The following is a 17944-nucleotide window of genomic DNA, read 5'->3' as shown; positions in this document are numbered from 1 at the left end:
TCTTGGGCTTCAAAGGGAGGGACTGGCTGCAAATCATCGAGAAATGATGACTCTTGGCATGCAGTTCCTGCTCTGTATGATGATGGGGAGGGAACAGTATCCACAGCTTTCTGCCGCCTTCTGCAGGATAGGGAGTCCTGCACAGGGTCAGAGCTACGGCTAAATCAGACTCGGAATATTGAATGGTGGTTTTATTCCCCCTTCTGTTTCTGCATGAACATACCATATCTGTGTGCTAGCTAGCCAGTTTAATTCCTTTATAAACCGGAGCGTCCTTGTTTTGTCAGTGATGATGATGGTTATGGTCGCGATGATTGTGCTAAAGAGAAAACTTATGCATTTCGGGCGAGTGTTCGACGTTTTTGAGCTCTCCCCGCAGCCTCCGAATCTTTGCTGTTTTGGAATAGTGTCAGTGGAAGAGACTTAAGTTAAATGGAGTCAAACAGCTGGCCTAGAGGCACGCACATGAGAAGGAACAGGGGTTCCCTTTTTCAAGAAGGAAAAGCTGCTGTGAAGTTAGACTTTTGTCTGGATTAATATTTGGTGAATCTATAAATACTTCCTGGGTGCTGTGCCGTGTGCTGGTCTCTCTTCTGAGGCACTGGTGTGTATTGGGAAGTAAAACAGAAAATACTCCCTGTCACTTTGGAACTTAGTGTTGTAGCGTGGGGTTGAGAATAACAACCTAACGCACTAACCTGTGGTATATTGGAGCAAAGGAAGCTGAAGAAATAGGACCCAGCAGGAAAAGGAGTGGACACGTATTCACGGATTTGTGTTTCAGGCGGGGTCTAAGAATTACAGAGGTAACAGGATAGTTGTTTGTCCTTCTTGAGAAGGTAGCATTTGAGCAACACATGGGGAAGCAGAGACTGCTGTGTAGCCACCTAAGGAAAGGGAGGACAAATGGACTTAATGCTGACATTTTAGGGTGTGGGTAAATTCTCCTGGTTTTATACTCTCCTCCCTGCAAATGCTGGATCTATTGGTGGTATAAACTCATGGTACACCGTGAGTTCTTCAGTCCACTTGGCCATCGCTATGCAGGGCAGCATCACATCGTTCGGCCGGGGCGACTCCAGCATGCAGGCACTGTGATCTTTTACGTCCGGTCATAAATGTTTATGTGCTGTGAAAGCACAGCAGTACAGATTTGAAAATGGAAGGCTGTCTTCACACCATTTGCCGAATTATTAATAAATCACATTTTCCAATCAAATTAAAAGCAAGCACCATTTCAGAGCTCTGGCCGACTGGATCAACTCGACCGTCTCCATCACTATCTGGTCCTTGCTCTCAGCATCTCTGGGGAGAAGAATTTTCGAGATGGGACTGTCCTAATTTGCTGTTTTCGTCCTGGGACCAAAGTCTTTGGATGGAACCTGCCCATTTTTGAGTTGTATCATAGGTTATATCTGTGACTATCCCCACCCTTGCCCAGCTAGAGGCTGTATTAGAAGTAAAAGACACAACTCATGAATGAATTCAATCTCTCTCTCTCTCTCTCTCTCTCTCTCTCTTTTTTAAAGAGATGGGGTTTTGCCATTTCATCCCAGTTCTTGGAAATATTCCTTACTCTTAGGTCATTTTGCCTCGAGTGCCACCTAAAGTAACAGTAATTGCTGTTTAAAAGTACACCTGTTGTCTCTCTGACTCTTTTTTGAGACAGGGTTTCACTGTAACTTTAGAGCCTATTCTGGAACTAGCACTTGTAGACCAGGCTAGCCTCAAACTCTGCCTTTTAAATGCTGGGATTAGAGGCATGCTCCTACACCGCCCACTCAGCATCTCTCTGATTCGTCATACCAAACACAGTCCCAGAGTAAACAGTGTTAACCCCTGCTGTCAATTACTGCCACTCCAGAGAGTGCGTGCCAATGGAAGGAGGGAACTCCCTGGCCTTTTCCTTATACCTTTCCTGCAATACAGTACATTTCCGCCTTCCCCGTGGCAACAGCCTGATGATGGCTCTTGTTACCAAGCACTCTCATTTATGGTAACTATGGGAGAAGGCTTTTACCGTCCATCACAGAGCAAGCAAGAGAGGCATACGCCCAGGCCCCTTTGGTTACAGAGAAGGCAAGCAAAGAACTCACAGGAAGACTTGTGGAGCTCATGAACTTTACAACAGCATGAGAAAGATCAGGAGGCAGGAGGGGGTGAGACAGCCACTGGAGAGGAAGAGGGAGTGTTGGTTCTGAGACCCAAGCCCAGAGAGAAAGTGTGTGTGTGTGTATACATTGAAAGATTATAACTTAGGGCCTCACACATGCTCTGCCATGAAGCACTCCCCCCCCCAGATTTGAAAAGAAATCAAGTTGATATGTGTCTGCTTCTAGCATCTACTATAACATATAGTGCATGAGAACTATTATATCTCCAGCCTAAAACCTGAGTAAAATAAGCTAGCCACGCCCCAGACGCAATATTCCAGGGAAAACAAATATATTAAAGTACACGGTGGGAAAAAAGTGTCCTCCTTCCTCATTTTGTCTACAGCATAGTAAAGGCAGGGACAACTTTAGGGGCAGCATGTGTTTTCCTATGGGGACAGATGGTTTTTTTAAAAAAATAGTTGACTGTGTAGCCCAGGCTGACCTTAAATTCATGATCCCCCTCTTTCAATCTCTTTGCTGCTCAGATTTCAAGCATGTGCCAACACACCCATCTAGACTGCATTTTGACTATTAGTACAGACTTTGGTTTGGAAATGGTAAGAGTACACATAGGTGTCTGCATATTTATGTGTATTTCTGTATGTGTACATATGTGTGCATTTGAACCTCAGTATGTGGGGACAGCCTGTGTACCCCTTTAAGACTTTACTAGGTACACCATCTTGAGAAAGTCTCCCTACCTTTCAAGCGTCAGTTTCCTTCCCTCTTCGGCAGGAACCACTGTGGTACCCACCTGAGAAAACAGCCATAGAAATGACAGGAAGTATTTGTGTAGTGCTACAGTAAAAAAAAGTAAGTCTCGGAGACAGCGCTGACGTGGAGACATAGTGGCCCATTCCCATGAATTGTCTAGCGCGTGGACTTTCACACCAAGATGGAAGTCTGGTTCCATTATGCATTGTATCAAGGTCATGCTGATGTCTTGGGGAAGAAATTAAGCTACATGATACCAATAAAGCATGCAGAACTCTCCTAAGGTTTCATGGTTGGCACTCACCCGTAGGTGAGGAAGATGCTTTTTCATTGGGGTCAAAGGTATTTCTGGTAGACTAATAGATGGAGCACAAGTCATAGCTGTGAGAGGAGAACTATCAGACACCCCTGCAGTGCAGTACGTAGGGATAAGAAAGGCCCTTCCTCCATCTGCTCCATCATGGCAGCAGCTGTTCTTTGGGGGCTTTGCACTGTGCTGTTCTACAGGCAAGCCCCCTAGCACAGTCAGGTGCATGGTAGGAACTTCAGAAGAGAACGCGTGATCAGGCCATGTGAGCTGAAACAAGCCCTCGCCTCCCCAAGCTGCTTTTGGCCACGGGATTTTATGACAGCAACAGAAGCCCTAACTAAGATGAATAAAATCTTGACACAAAGAGAACCCTAGACAGTAATGTCCTATTGCCCTGAAACACATGTGTGGTGGCCAGACTCTGGCCAGCTGAGGGACGCAAGGCCCAGTGTTCTTGCTTCCCTCTACTGTCTGTGGAGTGCTGTAATGAACCTGTGGAGCCGCTCCAGCAGAGGAGGGAGAAAAGACAACCTACACTGGGACAGTCACAAAGCGGCGAAGTATGGTGTCCCCAGGGAACTATCTTGAGGCCTGAAGAGAATACAGGTAAGATAGCACAGCTTTGACCTCAAGCCTGGGGGACAGCCAGCTGTCTCAGGCACCATTGGCGGAGCTGGGGCCTTCCGTGTCCAAGCTGCTAGTACTAGGAGGTGTTTAAAATTAGCTCTTCTTAAAGACTTTGCTTTTTAAAGTTATGTTTTATATGTCTTCCTTCCTACCTTCCTTCATTCTCTCCTCCCCCGCTCCCTTCCTTCCTGTCTGATTTAAATCCAGGGTCTCACTATGTAGCTTTGGCATGTCTGGTACTTGTTCTGTAGACCAGGCTCATCTGGAATTCACAGAGATCCACCTGCCTCTGCCTCATGAGTTCTGGTATAAAGGTGTGCACCACCACATTAGCTACTTGTGTATATTCATCCAGCATTGATATAAATGCAGATTATATGATTCTGGGACAAAAAGGAAAACATAATTATCATAAATATTCAGTGCTGTCAAACTATTTGGCTAGTACCTTATATTTATGACAGTTCTTTTTTTATCCAGTATTTTAAAGCTATACACACACACACATGCACGTATCCCTGTGTATATATCAAATAACAGAATATTCTGACATGAGGTCAGATTTTAGTATTTGCATATTGTGCCTAATAAACAGTCACTATAACATCATCCTAAGGGAAAGGTCTACCGTCAGCTTAATACCCTCTGTCATTGTGCACCGTATTAAAATGACAAGAACCTTACAATATCCGAGTCATCAAAATTTTGGACATTAGAACTAAAAGCAATTTAACTTAAATTATCTCTGCATCTCCGGAATGAGTGGAATTTATCCAGAGGGGACATGGGCTTAGAACATTCTTCGGTCTCCCCCTTGAATTTCATGGCATAAAGATTACATGTAAGAGAGCAATCAATTAATTTTACTAAGTACATAAAAGACAAGGCCAGCTGCTCCTGAAATGAGCACAAACCCCGCATCCAACAATGAAAATATAATTATGTTTGCAATAAAAGGTAAGGAAGTTGCAGGCCTGTGATTTATCAGAAATGAATCCTCGTTCCCCTTCAGAGGTGTGCAATTTGATAAATTATCCTTGGAAGAAATGTTGTCAGAGCCCCCATTTAATAAGCATGTTTGCGCTCTCAAATTAGCATGTAAATAAATGTACGGCTATAAAGGTGGAGAAGCCAATTGATTTCGCGAGGTGTATCGTACTAAAGGAATCTCACTAAACAGATAATCCTCGGAGCCAACTGAGATCTTTTTAATGTGGTGTGTTATGTTTTTAAATATGAAATTCTCCTCTCCAGACTTACACAGACCTGTTTGAAAGTTCACATATACCTCATTAACTAAGACTCTGTGTTTACATTTCATTTTAACACAGCCTTCTGAATCAGGGCTTGACCAGTGGCTCTTCTTACCAGGTACTTGTGTGTATTAAGAAGCATCCACCCTGTATTGAGTTGACACCTAGCTTCCATACATCAGCACACCTTCAGTACTGGAAAATTCGTATGGTTCTTACTCAGATGGCATCCGCATAGCCACAGAAGTGATGAACACCTACCGTATTTAATGACGATGACACCAGGGTGTCTCACTTTCCCAACTGTCTTTGTTTGTCATTATTTAGTCCTTGTCATCTGTCTCTGTCTCCAGTTTCTTCCATCATTGCCATCTCATTGGCCCTTCCTGCTGTCATTCTTCCATCATTGATTGTCATCTCATTGGCCCTTCCTGCTGTTATTGATCCACCTAGCCCATTTGCCCCCATAGAATTTCTTTTTTTGTCTTTTTTTTTTTTTTTGATTTTTCGAGACAGGGTTTCTCTGTAGCTTTTGGTTCCTGTCCTGGAACTAGCTCTTGTAGACCAGGCTGGCCTCGAACTCATAGAGATCCGCCTGCCTCTGCCTCCCAAGTGCTGGGATTAAAGGCGTGCGCCACCACCGCCTGGCTCCCCATAGAATTTCTTACACACTGAATTCCCCTTATCTGAAAATGTTTGGACTGGAGTGCTTCAGACTTTAAGTGCCAGAGAGTTACATAATATAGAACAAGGGATAGACCCGGTTCTGAATATGCAGTTGAGTTGTTTCGTATGCACCTTACGTACATAGCCCAGAGAGGATTTTGTCTGGTTCTTTTCAGTAAGTGCATGGAACACAGCATCTGTCACTTGGAGTTGTCCTGCTGGTGATCAGAAAGTTTTAGCTCTGAGGGCATTTCATGTGGCAGGGTTTGTTTCTAGGTTTTTTGTTTGTTTGTTGTTCTGTTTTGTTTTTCTGAGCCAGGGCCTCATGTAACCCAGAGGGTGGTCTTGAGTAGTCGGTTTCTTCTGCCTCAGCCTTCAGATGAGTCTTTTTTTTTTTTTTTTTTTTTTTGATTTTCGAGACAGGGTTTCTCCCGTAGCTTTTTGGTTCCTGTCCTGGAACTAGCTCTTCTAGACCAGGCTGGCCTCGAACTCACAGAGATCCGCCTGCCTCTGCCCCACCTAGTGCTGGGATTAAAGGTGTGAGCCACCAGACTTGAATACTCGCTAGGGCTTTTTTGTATTTAGGATGGTCAGCCTCTGTTATACCAGCAGCAAATCCTGGCATTTACCTTTGTTTGACTGTTGGTTGAAATTGCTGTCTCATCATGTAGGCCTGGTTGGCCTAGAACTCACTGTAGAGTTCAGGCTGGTCTCAAATGTTGTAGTCGTCTTCCTGTCTCTGCCTCCCCCATGATAGCAGGTTAGTTTTTGTCAGTGTGCCCCAAACTAGAGCCATCTCTCAGACTGGCCTATGGCCGAGTCTCTGGAATATTTTCTTGATTAACGACTGATGTAGAAAAGCCCAGCTCCCTGTGGGCAGTGTTACCCCCGAGCAGATGGTTCTGGGTTATAGAAGCAGGCTGAGTGAGTCAGTTGCAATGTCCTCCCCCAAGGTCTCTGCTTCCGCTCATGCCTTGGCCTCCCTCCTTGATGGAACCCTGTCCTAAGATCTGAGTGTTGGGGTTACCAGTGTATGTGCTAACACATCTACCCCTTAATGTAGAAAATTCCCCCTTAAAATGCTGGCTGGATGTCACTCTCAAGCCTGAAGTGCCCCTGTTGTGGTTCCCCCTGCTCATTTCCTGCCCCAGGGTTCAAGCTGCCTACAGACTGACCCTTCCAGACATTCTTGAAACCACCTGAAGGAGCTCGTAGAGTGTTCAACATTTCAATTGCATGGGTAGATGCCAGCCCAGGGTCTGTGCAGAGCAATTGGATGGCACAGGGCTTGAAGCCCCTTGGACTGCACATCAGTGGTGGCGTTTTCATGCGCAGTTGACTCTCCTGTAAGCTGATTGACACCTTTGGGGGGGGCGGGGGTTCGTCTTTCCACTGACTCATAATTTTCCTACTCTTGAAAAGGATTTCTTTACACCTCGTATTCTCTAGCTAAAGCTTAAAATTCAACTCATCATATTTACACAATAAAAAAAAATCCATTCTGCCTTGTTTTTAATTGCAAATTCTCCCCAAGGGACTAGTTCTCCTGCGTCGGAGGCAGCCCCGTGCCTTCTCCGGTGAAGCAAGTGCAGTCAATTATGGTAATGAAATGTCAATAAATATAAAAATTTAATACAGACTGCTCTGGGTGAGTGGCAGATGAGGACTTGCCTCCCAGACAAATTTGCTGCTCCTGCAAAAATTAAATGCACCTAAAAGGGTGTCTGTTGCTTAAGAGCTCTCCAGAAAAGCAAGGCTGGGAGTGCCAGCTACCGAGTGGGTCTTCCCAAACTGCCAATTCCGGAGCAGAGACAGGATCTCCGAGGATAGCCATCCTCACCTTTGTTAGTATAAACTGAGCTGCTTATATCCCCGTGGATAGTAAAGAGGGGAGCCTCTCAGCACGCCTTACAAAATGAAGATGGAAATAAGACTTTTGGGGTTTGTTTTCCAGATCAAGAAACTATTCTGCATAAAAATTAGGACATGCGTCAAGGGGAGTGGTGGTGATCAGTTTGATAGAATCTAATGTAAGCATCGCAAACTAACAGCTTTCGTGTCGGCTTCTAAGGAGGGCGGTAAAAAGCAAATGAATAGGTTCAGAGTCCAGCATGGAGACGCTGCACCGGGAAGGCTGAAGCAGGAGGATGATGAGTTCGAGGCCAGCTTGGCTACATCGTGAGGCTCTTTTTCTTAAAGGGTCCTTTAGTCACCGCATGTCAGTACCTTAATCACCTGCCAGCAAGCAGCTGAGCACCACGATTCTCTAGATCTTTCCCAGTGCCAGTTAATCTGGACCTCCACCATTGTTTTCCCCGTGTATTGGTTAATGTTACTGCATACATGTAGAATAATTATGTGGCTCATTTTGTGGGTGGCGTATTTGTCTTTTGGATTCATACTTAAGAATTGAAAATAATTACCTTACATGGAAATATTTTCACTGCAGAAAAGCAGGTACAGGTACTTGTAAAATGTAGGCAATGAAAACTAGTCCCTCTGGAAGTCATCGACTTTGGATTTTTATCGGAATAATTGTGACACATTTTACAGGAGGTCTCTCCGCCTGCTTTCAGAAGCACAACTTGCCCTAGTTGTACTGGTTCGTTGCTGTCAGCTCGCGTCGCCTGTAAGAAATGGAGCCTCAGTTGAGGCACTGCCCCCAGGGCATTGGCCTGTGGCCTCTGGTCACAGCTCTATACTGCAACCCGATTCTTCCCACGGTTCCGAGGAATCTCCACAGAGCTCTCTGTTGTGAGTCCTGCTGGTTGTCACAGCTGTGATTCTGTGTTACAGGTTGACTTCTCCAGCATCGCCTCCCAAGCCGGAGCCACACTCACCAACCTCATGAGTCATGCACAAGAGCTCGTCCTGAGACTGCGCGCCCTCCAGTTTGATCATCGAGAGTTTGTGTGTCTCAAGTTCCTCGTGCTGTTCAGCTTAGGTGAGCAAAGATTTTTTTTTTCCCCTCCTAGTCCATTCAACCAAACATTATTTTCAAATGTCCAACGCTGGGTGTCTTGATGTTACAGATATACTGCGTTTCCTTCTGGGTAATGAAATCTTTAGATGTGACCATGCCTTCACATGTGTTTTTACACAAGTCTTAGCCCTTCAGCAGATGGGTTGGGGTGTAGAACAGGAGTTGTTCAGTTGCAGTTTCCCCCTGCTGGGCAGGCAAGCAATGGACAGATAGCAATGGACAGTGGAGACAGGAAAAAGTCACTTTCCCAAGTTGGACCCATCTTTCTGCCATTCATATTTGAATATTTTACCTTTTTTTTTTGTGGTCTGCTCTGCCTTCCAACTCCTCTGCTGCGTTTAGCCTTGGAGGGTGGGGGTAGTAATCAAATGCCTACTTTTTACATTTCTCTCAGGATTTGCTGGAGAATGTTTCTAGCAGAATGCCCCATTCCCTGCACATATAAAGGATAGTGCCTGTCAAAGGGAAAGATGCTTCCTTCGCAAGGGTTTGGAGTAGAAAGAGAGCTAAGCAAGATAGATTAGCTAAATCAAGGTTCTCAGCGAGCCAGTTGAGAAAAATCACCCCTGCTTGGAATAAAAAAAGGATTAAGGAGATGGATTTTTATTGACTTCAAAGGAACAGATTTTTCTGTCTGTCCCTTACTTGATTTCTGTATTTTTTGTTGGCTTAACAAAGCCAACTTAAATAAACTTTTTTGCCAAGTCCATTCATTCCTCATTGGCAGAAAGAAGGCTGAGGGAGGCAACTTCCCTTGGACGAAAATAATGACAGAAATCAGATTTACCAACATATGTTTTTTTCTTTAGTCTTCAGTTGTAAGATAGTTGTGAATTCATGTCCGAAGAAATATAACAATAACACGAACTGCAAAGTGAAACAGATGTCCGCCATTGGGCCGCTTGGTTTCAGAGTTCCTCCCGATAGCCCCACATGGCTGTTGCGGATAAAGGGGGAGCGTGAAGCCTCCAAACTCGTGCAGTCAACGTGGAAAAGAAAAAGAGCTTTTTTTTTTGTAGCTTGGAAAGTGTGATGAATACAGCAAAAAGAAACGTCAGTGTAAATGTAAAAACACAACATTGTGCTTTAGATGGAGTGTTCAAAGCTTCCAGTGGCGGGAGCACGGCCCTTCGTGGTTTCTCTATTAACACAGCAAACAGGAAAGTTCTGAGTGAGGAAGTCTCTGTCTCTTATGTGAGAACAGTGTGTGGGTCATCCAGCAGAAGATAACACAGGCCTGCTGCTGTGACCCCAGAAATCACTCTGGCTTATGGCAAGCTCTCGGTGCTTTCAGCTGGTGGGCATGCGCATGTGAGTGATTGGCAACTTCTTCCTGGCAGAATACTAAGCTCTCGACCCGGTGGCTTTTCAGTGAGTGGCATGAGGCTATGTGAAGCTGTGGCACACGCCTTTAGTCCCAGCACTTTGGGAGGCAGAGGCAGGAGGATCTCTATGAGGTTGAGGCCAGCCTGGTCTATACAGTGAGTTACAGAGCAGCCAGGGGCTAGATAGAGAAACGTGGCTCAAATAAGCGAAAACAAAACAAAGAACGTGAATTATCTTTCTTTTTCCTGATGTAAAGAAACTTCCTTACATTTATTCATTTTCTTACATGTTTAAGTGTTCTGACTGCATGTATGTGTGTGCACAGGTGCATGCCTGGTACTCAGGGGATCATTAGATGATCTCTTCTGATATGGGGGCTCGGAATTGAACCCCGGTCCTCTGGAAGAGCAACAAGCTCTCTTAGCCACTGGGCCACCTCTCCAGCCCCGGAGTTCATCACTATCATCTTACCTTCATTGTTCTCTAAATTACTATATTCTCTGCCAGTCGTGAGGAGGCAGGTGGACTTTAACCACCTTTGACCTTTGACCCTTACAAATGCTCTTCTGAACTACGGTATTTATCAGAGCCTCCACCACACACTTCCTTGTTCAGTGGCTACTCGGGAAGCACACAGCACCGAGAAAGAGCCAGCCTAAGTTAGCTGCTGAAAACTTGTCTGCCTACTGCTTGAGGAAGAAAGGGAAATAAGGGCTTTTGATCACAGGTATAATAAGTTTAGGTCAGGAGTTCATTTTTAAAGGAGTAGTAAAAACGTAATTAGCAGTAGAATTCAGGTGGTTTCCAATTTATGAGTGGAAAACTTTCTTCATTAATTTTCCCCTTGGAAACAATAGATAATTACTTTTTTCAACTTATTGAGTTTGTAGCTAATGAACTTTAGATCCCAAGTACCTGTTTCATCTGTACCTGAGAAGGAAGTTGTACGGGGGGGGGGGGGGGGGGGGGGCACTTTGAAACCCCAGTCCGTTTCCTAGGCCAGGTGCTTGTTTCACAAACCCTCAGCAAACCTTGAGCCTTCTGCACCTGAACCAAATAACACTGGGATCCCAGCTCCGGCCAGCATTGCCCCTGATTATCCCGACAAACCCAAGGCTGCGGTAGAGTAGATGAAGGCCGGAGGCTGTGTTGAGAGGTGGTTGCATCCTCATTCTCGCGTGAGAGATGGCATTGTCCTTCCCCGATAGGAGAAGATGGGAGATGATCTCAAGCAGGTACAGCATCTGGAGCCACAAGAGCTGCCAGTGCTGAAGTTCAAAGGCAAGAGGAGTTGAAGGAACAGAGAGAGGGTGAAGCAGGAGACAGGCTGGAAAGGTAGGCAATCGCCTGGCCCTCAAAAATCCGGGCCGGCCTCGGTCTGTCCGCTAATTCCAAGGCTGCATTGGGCATAGAGTGGACTAGAAGGAGGTGCCTGTGAGTCACCGTTTTAGTCACCAGGGAAGCACAGCAAGGGGCTGTGGTGTGAAAGCCAGCTAGTGTTCATGTGACTTTGTGGTGACAGCATGGATTTTCCTATTTCATGGGGGTCTGAAGGAGAGTGGAGACACAAACCAAGGGGAGCTGCCAGGCTGTGGCAGACGGAGTTGGGAAGCAGTGACCCAGGAGGATATGTAGGAACAGCAATGGACAAGTTTAGTCAAAGCAGCTTCCGGGTATAGCCACTCACCTACTAGTCACCCACTAAATGACAGGACTAAAAGAAGTCCACTTGACTAAAAGCTAGACATAGTTGGTCTAGCTGGTCAAGAAAGGAAATTAAAAGGAAAAATAACAAGTCTCTATCTCTTTTGTATGTGACCTACGACAGACCCTAAAGAGCTATCATGACTAGTTGTTATGTGTTCCTTAAGTTCTGCCAAATTGGGGTTGCGTGCACAAGTCCCTGTGGTTGGATCCCCAGCTCCTCATACGCTAGTTATGGTAAAACCACACCTGTGATCCAAGCAGTGGGAAGGCAGGTTCAGCTGTTCAAGGTCATTCCCAACTACACATCAGAGTCAGCTTTGGGATACATGAGACCTACTCTCCAAATACATATCTGCTAAATTACCAAATTAATTACATTTTGTTGCCTAATAATTTATTTTGTGCCCATTGATAAAAAGATGTCGGGAGTCATCGATTTGTTTTAGGGTTTATTTAACGGACTTATAGTATAACCCCCTACTTCTTTCTTGCAAGGAGTTAGAGTGGCTGATTTAACTTACTGTCAGCTGTCAATGCAGAAGCCAGTGTCACAGAGGATGAAGTATAGAGGTAACTTCCTCTCAACTGTTATGGACATAATTCACATAAGTAAGGTTGCCACAGCCTATAATCTGAGAATGAGGGCAGAACTGGAGAGTGCTTGATTGCCTTTTACGAATCCTGAGTAATGTCATCCATGTTAGGAGGGATATTAATGTGGCTTAAGCGCTCAGTGCAGCAAGTCACTGAAAAGTTCCAGCTAAGATGCTGCTTTGGCTTGGAGGTTTTCTTAGCCTGGAGCCTGGGTGGTGTGAGGCCACAATATCCCGGGTGAAAAAAAAAGACCTGGACACCTATTGTATTTTATATCCCGAAATGAGCACCTCTGGTTTCCTGTACACTGCCCTCTTCTCCGATCAGATGCTAGTTCTGGAAGGCTTTGTGACGTTTATTTACCTCCTGTTGTTTCTCTTGAGGGGGACATAACCAGATCTAAGCAATGGCTAGCTGCTGCCTTAATTAAGCATAGAGTAGCCCACAGAAGGGATGGGCCTGCTTTTCAGTTGCTTCTGTGCAGTAGAATCCGGCTCTGTGTAAGTGGAGCCTCCATTGATGTTAAAATCATTCTTAACGTTTTCTTTACATACAGAATTCAAGCCCATCACCAAGTGTCCAGTAGGGTGCTATAAAATGTTTACTGATAAAATACATGAAATATGGATGCAGTTTCTTTTCAACTCAAAGCCTTTGCCAAAGTAATTGTAATGTTAATAGTTTAGCCAGAAGGTTGCATATCACAGAAACCTTGGAATTTCAACTCTGTTCTATCAGTTTCCATTCTCCAAGTTTGAGATGTTATTGATCAGCTCTTTGCACAGTTAAATTGCAGAAAGGAATATTAACGACTAAAATCTGGTACTATGTGGACATCTGTTTCAAGTAGCAACTTAATCAGGCCAGGATAGGAAACAGTAGGGAAAGAATCTCTTGCAGTTCCTCCCTGGTGCCGGTGGAGTCTTCCGTCCAGTAAAACGTATGAGAACATCCTGTCTTTATTCATCCATTCCAGCTCTTTGCTTCATCCCAAATTTCCAACGTTGACTATGGTACCCGATTACACATCACACACAACCCAAGACTCATCCCTATAGAGGCAACAGCCCTAGGCAAGATGGGTTTGGTTGTCTCAGGGAATGATGCAGATGGGACGTGTAGAAAGGCTACAGTCCCTAACTGCCTTCACCTGACTGCGCCCAGAGTCCTCTCTGTGGAGCATGGATGGAGGTACGGAGGACCCGAGGCCAGAACTGGGTTTGCTAGAGAGTGGTTTGCGCCAGCCCAGGTCTCTTCTGATGCTTCTGAACCCGCCCCTTTCTCTCGAAGGAGTACTCACCAGATCTGGTCTCTACAGGATCAGAGAATAAATTCGGTAGGACTTGATCAAAATGAACCTTGAGATGATGAAGGAGCTAAGAAAAAAAAAAAAAAAAACCAAGGCATTGTGAGGAGACCAGAGCATTTTTTTTGACCTTGTCTGCTGTGGCTCCTTTAAACGGACCCTGTCTAGAGCAGACAAAGGGGGCTGTATGGTGGGGCTTGGACTCTTATCTACCCGGTCAGTGTGCTGTAAAGTCGTGTATAGAGGGTATTTTGCTTCTTGTATGCTACCTGGCAGATAGGCGATTTTAATAAATATTTATTGCCTTTCCTCCCAATCTCTACATTTGAAAAACTGTTTTAGGAAATGAGATAATAGTTAAAAATAATAATTTAAAAAGCAGAAGCACAGGATTTGGAGAAAGATAGCATAGAAGGTCAAGCCCATGGAGAAAAACTAGAGGATTTGGCATGATTTATTGTAGAAAAATAAGGCTATGTGTTTACATTACGAATATAGTTATTATAATGAAAATGATAGAGACTATAAAGAGTCCCTTTTCCTTTATGGCATCATCAGCATTACAGCACTAGGAAAATGAAATACCACAATGAGCCATACAAGAAAGTTCTTTAACACCACCCACCTTCAGTGGTGTTAAATAGTAAATATCTTTACATGAGTCCATAATTTAATGTCTTTTGTTTTTGTTGTTGTTACTGGGTTTTTTTTTTCTTCTTTCTCTCCCCACTGCCCCAGACAGGGTTTCTCTATATAGCCCTGACTGTCCTGGAACTCACTCTGTAGATCAGGCTGACCTCAAACTCAGAGATCTGCCTGCCTCTGCCACTGGAGGGCTGAGATCAAAGATTTTTGGTCTTTTAAGATAGGGTGTTACTGTGTAGCTCTGGCTGTCCTGCAACCCCTTCTTTTGTTCACCTGGCTGGCCTCAACTTAGACCTCTGCCTCCCAAGTACTGAAATTAAAAACTCATCCATGTAATGTAATGTCTCTTTATAGGAGAAAGGGACCTAAGTGAATGCCCCACTCCAGTTTTCTATATAAAGAAAGAAAAGTAGATGATTTACTCTGTTTTAGTTGGGTCAGGTCCGGGACCAGTAGCCCGCAGTGTCAATGAATGCTTGTTCTCGGCTCTGTGCACTTGGCCTCTTCCGAGATACTGGATCCCATCATCACTGCCTCCATGTAATGATGAGATTTAGATGGGCAAAATAAGAATAGGGCATTTAAAAAAAAAAGGAATAGGGCAGTTAATCGAAAAATGTTGTCTAGAAGAGAAACTTTTCTTGGAGACCAGCAGGAACCTACTTGGAAAAATTTGCAAACTCTATCACAGACGTAATGTTCAGGTGGATGAAATCTCTTGGGGATAAGCATTAGACTGAACCTCTGAATTCTGTCTTCAAGAGAGAGGCTTCTGACTATCTTAAAGAGCTTGGTGGTAACTCTGATCATGCAGCATGCTGTCAACATTGTATTAGTAAATACAATCACACATGTTTACTGTCTGAACAGTGCGTATGACTTAGCCTTTGGGTAATGGCCAGGAGTCTGCAGTTTCTGATGTGTGGTATTTGGTTTTCCCTGTTTTGAGTTTCAGCCTCTGATGCTTCCACTTTGATAAAGACCTTGTGCTTGGCTCATTTTACCTTTGTCTCTATGAAACATGATCCTCTTGATGACAGAGCCTAGTGAAGGATACCACGAGAGCTTTTTACACGCTGTGAATCACAGCAACAAGGGGTCGGCGGCCACTGGCCTTTGAGCCCAAGCCAGTCAGAGTCAAAGAATCCCATACAACCTTCCTAGACAGGAGTGTGCACTGCTGCTGAGGTTGCATATTTTACTTGGAGAGGAAGACTTTATAAACGGGCAGTTTAACTATTCCTCTCCCCTCTCCTCAGACACAGTAGGGACTTACTGAAGAGTAAACCTTTGATCATTAGATGCAGTTTACAAGGGTTCCTGTCATTTCTTGGGCCATCAGGCAGACCTTCTTATTTGCCTGTGGTACCTTTTGCAAGTCCTGTTGCCAGGACTCTCTTTTAGTGCCAGTAGGGAAACTATGAAATGACTTACATGGCTGGCAGCAGCTCTTGTCACTGCCCACAATGCCTTCATCCTGTCTGCTCAGTGGCTGGCTCCTCCTAGGATACGGGTTGTCTTGAGCAGTGGAAGGTCCACACTGGTGGCTTCCACTGCACATGTTCAGATGTCAGCAAGGCACTGGAGTGTAAATCTGGAGGCTCCTTTTCCTCCTGAGGAACCACTGCCAGTTCCTTAATAACCACTCAGAGGCTTAATATTGATTATGAAAGTTTGGTGGATGGCTCAGGCTTATTACTAGATGCCTCTTAGATTTAAATTGACCCATTTTAATCTGTGTGTTGCCCCGTGGCTGGGGCATTATGTCACATCTGGCTTCTCCACCAGCTGCTGGAGTCTAACTACACCTTCTTTCTCTCTATATCTTTCTGAATTTACAGCCTAGCTGTATTCTGCCCTGCCATAGGCCAAAGCAGCTTCTTTACTAACCAATGGTAATAAAACATACTCATAGCATACAGAGGGCCATCCCACATCATGGCCCTGGTGACCAGCCCCTCTGGGTTGTCTGTTTGGAATAGAAAGCATTGCTCTGGCCTGGGCTGTGCTCATGCCTCATCTTCCTGAGTTGCCAGTTCCAGGAGGGACACGTGGGGGCCAGAGTAGTGGGTGTCTTTGTGCCTCAGTGCCTCCCTCTGCATCAGGATCAGCCTCCATGCATCTTAAGCATGTTATTGGGGAAGGAAATAACCATTGGTTACTTCTCTTATGAACCCTCATTTTGTTGGGTTTGGGAAGAGTTGTTTCTTTACTGTCTGTCATCAGGCAAAGTGCCCCCATCATATCTAAGGAAAGCAGCAAAAGCAAAGGAAAGAACAAATTTCCCCTTTTGCTCTTTTACAACACTAAATCCAGTCAGTGAAAGAGTTTGCCAAATCCAACCGAGGAATTTGACCCCATTGATTAAGTTGTGTTTCTGTCCTAATGCAAAAGGAATGATTCCTTTTCTTTATTAATCCAAGGAGGAGGGGACCATTTGCTGGAAGGCAGATTCAGAAAGGACAGGAATACTCCTGTTCTCATTCTTTGCTGAGGATTTGCTCTAGAAGCACCGGTTAGAATGTTCAGGGGGTGGCTGGATGATCAGACTGGCAGGATGGCTCAGCAGGTAAAGGCATCTGCCACCAAATCTGATGACCGAGTGCAGTTCCCCAGGACCCACTTCGTGAAACAAGAGAAAGGACACACACACACACACACACACACACGTTTTCAAAGGGATTGAAAACTAGTAAAATCTACTTATGCGCTGTAGTTTATGACTGTGTATTAAGATAAGCTCGGTGTTTCCTGAAAGTTTCCCATTCTGTAGCAGGTTGCCACCCTTTTGCAGGCTGGCATGCTGTTTGCTGTGTGAAGCTCTCCCTCTAAATCCTATTAACACAGTCCAAAACACACCTGCCATTGATGACTGGCCCCCAGCGTCCAGCCATGCTGTGTATTCATCTCCCGTCTTGCCCGTCATACACTGGTTGAATTGTTCCTTGGGAAGTCAGATTAGCAAAGAAAACATCCCTAGGTTCACTGTACAATTAACATGCGGGCTCGGTTTTTAACTTTTTGAATCTATGATCTTCTAATTTAGCCAAGCACTCACTAGACACTTGTCAACTGGCCGTGCATATCTTCATACTATGGCCCTGCTGAGCTATCTGCAGCAAATAAGCACTTCCTAAAATTTATGTAATCATTTGAAATTCAGAACGGATTGATTAGCATTCAGGAGATGCAGTGGTTCAATATTTATGCCATAGAGATTTGGCGGAGGCAAATAACGGTACACGAAGCTGATGCTTTTCTTAATTAAATGCAGTATAATCGGTGTTGTGTGTGGGTTTGTTTGTTTGTTTTTTCCCTCTCAGTGAGCAAAGCAGTTTAGCCATGACCAGATATAATTCATTTTGGAGTTCTAAGTGTGAACTTAATCAATACGTATTTACCACCGCTGAAGCGGTGATTATCATTTGTTATCTGCTGGCACCGGAATATAATTGCCCAAACAGCATTCATTTCAGCATATTTCTGAGTAGATTATGCTTTCAAATCTTTAGTAAATTTTAGTTATTAATGCATTACTGTCGTTTTGCTAACTACCGCTATTTAGTGAGTTGAGTTTTCAGAGACTTGGCATGGTAGCTTGAGCCTAACCGGAAAGGCAAATAAAGGGAGAAAGCCCTTTGCTCCCGACATCTCTTC

The 17944-nt window shown here is 44.6% G+C and overlaps 1 protein-coding gene across 5 annotated transcripts in view; it reads left to right on the top strand.

Annotated features, from left to right (window-relative positions):
* Window positions 1–17944, top strand: part of Nr5a2 (nuclear receptor subfamily 5 group A member 2) — a 129573-nt gene that overhangs the window by 72975 nt on the left and 38654 nt on the right. For all 5 annotated transcript variants that reach the window (XM_041648436.1, XM_041648438.1, XM_041648437.1 and 2 more), the window contains one exon: window positions 8523–8670. In XM_041648436.1, the coding sequence (XP_041504370.1) occupies window positions 8523–8670 (148 nt within the window). The remainder of the gene's footprint in view (window positions 1–8522; window positions 8671–17944) is intronic.

The sequence above is a fragment of the Microtus oregoni genome, unplaced genomic scaffold (assembly GCF_018167655.1).
Source record: "Microtus oregoni isolate MIOR12 unplaced genomic scaffold, Mior012 000003F_ref0000135, whole genome shotgun sequence".
Taxonomy (NCBI): domain Eukaryota; kingdom Metazoa; phylum Chordata; class Mammalia; order Rodentia; family Cricetidae; genus Microtus; species Microtus oregoni.
This window is presented reverse-complemented; position numbering and strand designations above follow the sequence as displayed.